Source organism: Oncorhynchus clarkii, chromosome 29, assembly GCF_045791955.1.
Source record: "Oncorhynchus clarkii lewisi isolate Uvic-CL-2024 chromosome 29, UVic_Ocla_1.0, whole genome shotgun sequence".
In the NCBI taxonomy this organism is placed as follows: domain Eukaryota; kingdom Metazoa; phylum Chordata; class Actinopteri; order Salmoniformes; family Salmonidae; genus Oncorhynchus; species Oncorhynchus clarkii.
Genome location: NC_092175.1, coordinates 40050677 through 40055676, shown reverse-complemented (window position 1 = coordinate 40055676; position 5000 = coordinate 40050677). Strand labels below are relative to the sequence as shown.

At 43.8% G+C, this 5000-nt stretch overlaps 2 protein-coding genes across 2 annotated transcripts in view; one reads left to right on the top strand and one right to left on the bottom strand.

The window, feature by feature from the left end:
* The window catches only part of LOC139387908 (sterile alpha motif domain-containing protein 9-like), a 429675-nt gene that overhangs the window by 188561 nt on the left and 236114 nt on the right, over nt 1-5000 (top strand). The gene's annotated exons all lie outside the window — the stretch shown is intronic.
* Nucleotides 1-5000, bottom strand: part of LOC139388106 (neurobeachin a) — a 257294-nt gene that overhangs the window by 80294 nt on the left and 172000 nt on the right. Inside the window, exon 16 of the mRNA XM_071134675.1 lies at nt 3727-3806. Within this exon, the coding sequence (XP_070990776.1) occupies nt 3727-3806 (80 nt within the window). The remainder of the gene's footprint in view (nt 1-3726; nt 3807-5000) is intronic.

The following is a 5000-nucleotide window of genomic DNA, read 5'->3' as shown; positions in this document are numbered from 1 at the left end:
TCAAGAGAGAGAGAGAGAGAGAGAGAGAGAGAGAGAGAGAGAGAGAGAGAGAGAAAGCAGGGAGGGAGGAGAGAGAGAGACAGAGGGATGAGAGAGAGAAAGAGGGATGAGAGAGAGAGAGAGAGAGAGAGAGACAGAGGGGTGAGAGAGACAGGGAAAGAGGGATGAGAGAGAGAGAGAAAGAGGGATGAGAGAGAGAGAGAAAGAGGGATGAGAGCAAGGGATGATTCAGCGGAAACGATGACAGATAAGGCCAGAGGAGAGAAAGAGGGATGGAAACGGATTTTAAAAGATGAGAGGCACTGCTAGGCAACCACAATAAACGTTTCCTGTCAACAACACAAGCACAACAACAGCGCCGAGATGGAAGCTCACACACACACATATACTTGCACACACACACACACACACACACACACACATTTTCCGGAACGCTGGTCCATAATGCAATTCTCCACATGCAGCACCTCTGATTACCCAGAAACCCCAAGGGGGCTTGGACATAAACAAGCAAACAGACAAACAAGTAGGGTCCCGAGGCTCAGCAGGTAGGGCGAGACTCAGCTGGAGGAAGAGGCTCAGCTGGAGGAACGATGCTCAGCTGGTAGAGCGAGGCTCAGCTGGAGGAATGAGGCTCAGCTGGAGGAGCGAGGCTCAGCTGGTAGAGCGAGACTCAGCTGGTAGAGCGAGACTCAGCTGGAGGAAGAGGCTCAGCTGGAGGAACGAGGCTCAGCTGGTAGAACGAGGCTCAGCTGGAGGAACAGCTAGAGGAGTGAGGCTCAGCTGGAAGACTGAGACTCAGCTGGTAGAGCGAGACTCAGCTGGAGGAAGAGGCTCAGCTGGAGGAACGATGCTCAGCTGGTAGAGCGAGGCTCAGCTGGAGGAATGAGGCTCAGCTGGAGGAGCGAGGCTCAGCTGGTAGAGCGAGACTCAGCTGGAGGAAGAGGCTCAGCTGGAGGAACGAGGCTCAGCTGGTAGAACGAGGCTCAGCTGGAGGAACGAGGCTCAGCTAGAGGAGTGAGGCTCAGCTGGAGGAACGAGGCTCAGCTAGTAGAGCTGTTTCCTCCCCTTCATCTACACTGACTGAAGTGGATTTAACAAGTGACATCAATAAGGGATCCAGGTGAAGAGCAGGTGTCCTTAATGTTTTGTACATTCAGTGTAGTATTTATTTGTGTATCTTTATTTAACTAGGCAAGTCAGTTAAGAACAAATTCTTATTTTCAATGACGGCCTAGGAACAGTGGGTTAACTGCCTGTTCAGGGGCAGCACGACAGATTTGTACCTTGTCAGCTCGGGGGTTTGAACTTGCAACCTTCCGGTTACTAGTCCAACGCTCTAACCACTAGGCTACCCTGCCGCCCCAGTATGTAGTATGTAGTATGAAGTTCAGTACCTTGAGTATGAGTTGTTTGAGGAACTTCTGTACGAAGTATGCATGTAGTATGTAGTATGTTGTCATGACGTTGCCCTTTTTGGGTACAGCAAGCCCCATCCCCCTCTCCCTGCCTCCCCCTTTCCTCCTTCAACTAGGCTGCTGTGGTCAGAGAAACGTCATAAATTCCTGAGGATCTCCTCATGGCCAAATAGTATAGAGACAGAGTGAAGTTTCATAGAGAACAAAGGAATTTCTTCCACCTCACAGAACTTGAGGTCCGAACAACGTTTACGTTCCGGAGAAGGTATAAAAGATCGGTGAAGAATCCATCTACGAACTGGTCCGTTTGTTACAACTTGGGGAAGCTCATGGGAGACAGTGTGGCCACATTACCATAACGCTGTTGATATAATAGCCTCAGATATGAGGTTTACATCTAATTGTTGTATAAGGTGAATGACTGAAGATGATACTGTTTGTAAAATTATGTAATGTGATTTTGGACTGTTTAATGAAGGAAACTCCAATTCCCTTTTGAGTTTAACTAAATCAGAGAACCGCTCATGAACCCAGTTAGGGTCAGGCATCCTGGGACAGCCCCTTTTCTGCAATTCCGAATAAAACTCCAATCTTGAGAATTCCTCAAGTAGACCATGTTTCTCTCAATCACGGGAGGACAAAGGTTGCAGAACATTGCTGAATCTTTTAACCATACCACGTGGTTAAACTCTTAGACTATCGATACCGACAGAATAAGAACAAGTCTTTAATATTAATTACTAGTCTGCAGCTAGGAATTCGGTATCATTGAATGCGAAGAACGACAACCCCCGAAACATCCATTCAAGAACAACATGAATGAATGTCACTCTGAACTATCAACTATAACCACGACAGAGAGAGAGAGACAGACAATTCTACAAAAGAAACAAACTTTTCACCAGAGATCTCGACGACACACTGAGCGTAAATATATTGATTGATTGCAATTGTTCCCGAATGAGTGAGCGTTCATGTGTAAAGGATTAGCATTTCAATTATTATAATTATCAACTCTGTAGTGACTTCTTAGTTGACCTCCACTTGTTATAATTATCACTCTGTAGTGACTTCTTAGCTGACCTCCACTTGTTATAATTATCAACTCTGTAGTGACTTCTCAGCTGACCTCCACTTGTTATAATTATCCACTCTGTAGTAACTTCTCAGCTGACCTCCACTTGTTATAATTATCCACTCTGTAGTAACTTCTCAGCTGACCTCCACTTGTTATAATTATCAACTCTGTAGTGACTTCTCAGCTGACCTCCACTTGTTATAATTATCAACTCTGTAGTGACTTCTCAGCTGACCTCCACTCCCCGTTTTGTCCACCAAGCCGCAATGCCGGTTTAGCCCACTAGGGGCACATTCCCTTATCATTTCGTGTAACCATATTGGCCTTGCTTGTTTGTTTATGCATTTCTGTGAATTACTTAGTAATAAATAAATGATTTAAGACAATTGATGTATGGATGACTCATAGTGAAGACTGGGTTCGTGCAGATAACCAACAATTTACGACGTTTGGAATTAGACTAACGTGAGGTAAAATAACTAATTAATTAATCAGAAGACTATTGATCAGATATGAAAATATCTGAAAGGTTATATTGGGAAATTATAACTTTGTAATCTTTGTACTATTTTCCTTGGTGCCCCGACTTCCTAGTTAATTACAGTTACATGATTAATCAGTTTGATCGCGTGTCAATTTAATGATAGTAAAGACATGACAGTGTAAAACAGTGTTACCTTGAGTATGAGTAGTTTGAGGAACTACAGTACGAAGTATGCATGTAGTATGTAGTATGTAAAACAGTGTTACTTTGAGTATGAGTAGTTTGAGGAACTACTGTACGAAGTATGCATGTAGTATGTAGTATGTAGTATGTAAAACAGTGTTACCTTGAGTATGAGTTGTTTGAGGAACTACAGTACGAAGTATGCATGTAGTATGTAGTAAGTAGTATGTAAAACAGTGTTACCTTGAGTATGAGTTGTTTGAGGAACTACAGTACGAAGTATGCATGTAGTATGTAGTAAGTAGTATGTAAAACAGTGTTACCTTGAGTATGAGTAGTTTGAGGAACTACAGTACGAAGTATGCATGTAGTATGTAGTAAGTAGTATGTAAAACAGTGTTACCTTGAGTATGAGTAGTTTGAGGAACTACAGTACGAAGTATGCATGTAGTATGTAGTAAGTAGTATGTAAAACAGTGTTATCTTGAGTATGAGTAGTTTGAGGAACTACAGTACGAAGTATGCATGTAGTATGTAGTATGTAGTATGTAAAACAGTGTTACCTTGAGTATGAGTTGTTTGAGGAACAGCAGCATGAAGGCTCTAAGAGAGATGATCTCCTTCTGGGACGGCCTCGGTCCATCTGCACACAGACAACATCAATACAACGTTAAAACAACGTCAATACGATGTTAAAACAACATCAATACACTGTCAAAACAACGTTAAAACAACGTTAAAACAGCGTTAAAGCAATGTTACTACAACATCAAAACAACATCAACACAACATTCAATTCAGGTCTGTGGTACGAATACACACACTCCTTTTCATCTGAGTGTGACATGTAGTGTGTTCAGGGCTGTGTGACTTCTATAAATCCATGTGTATGTGTGTGAGTGTGTGTGAGTGTGTGTGTGTGTGTGAATGTGTGTGTGTGTGTGTGTGTGTGAGTGTGTGTGAGTGTGTGTGAGTGTGTGTGTGTGTGTGTGAGTGTGTGAGTGTGCTCAAGGCTGTGTTTGTGTGTGTGTTCAAGGCTGTGTGTGTGTGTGTGTGTGTGTTCAAGGCTGTGTGTGTGTGTGTGTGTGTGTGTGTGTGTGTGTGTGTGTGTGTGTGTGTGTGTGTGTGTGTGTGTGTGTGTGTGTGTGTGTGTGTGTGTGTGTGTGTGTGTTCAAGGCTGTGTGTGTGTTTGTTTGTTCTAAAAATCCAACCGTGCCCCATGTCTCTTCCTGGCTCTGCTCCAGTAATGATGTGTGTGTTTTGTGGCAACCGGCGATCAATACACACACAAGTCTCTGGGAGAGGAGACGTTATTACTGAACACGGTTGATGAGAACACACAGAGGTAATGCTGTCACAGAGGTAACAACAACGACACAGAAGTAACGACGACACAGAGGTAACAATGACACAGAGGTAACAACGACACAGAGGTAACAACGACACAGAGGTAACGACGACACAGATGTAACAACGACACAGAGGTAATGCTGTCACAGAGGTAACAACGACACAGAGGTAACAAGGACACAGAGGTAAGAACGGCACAGAGGTAATGCTGACACAGAGGTAACAACGACACAGAGGTAATGCTGACACAGAGGTAACAACAACACAGAGGTAATGCTGTCACAGCGGTAATGCTGTCACAGCGGTAATGCTGCCACATAGGTAATGCTGACACAGAGGTAACAACAACACAGATGTAATGCTGTCACAGAGGTAATGCTGACACAGAGGTAATGCTGACACGGATGTAACAACGACACAGAGGTAATGCTGTCACATAGGTAATGCTGACACGGAGGTAACAATGACACAGAGGTAACACCGACAC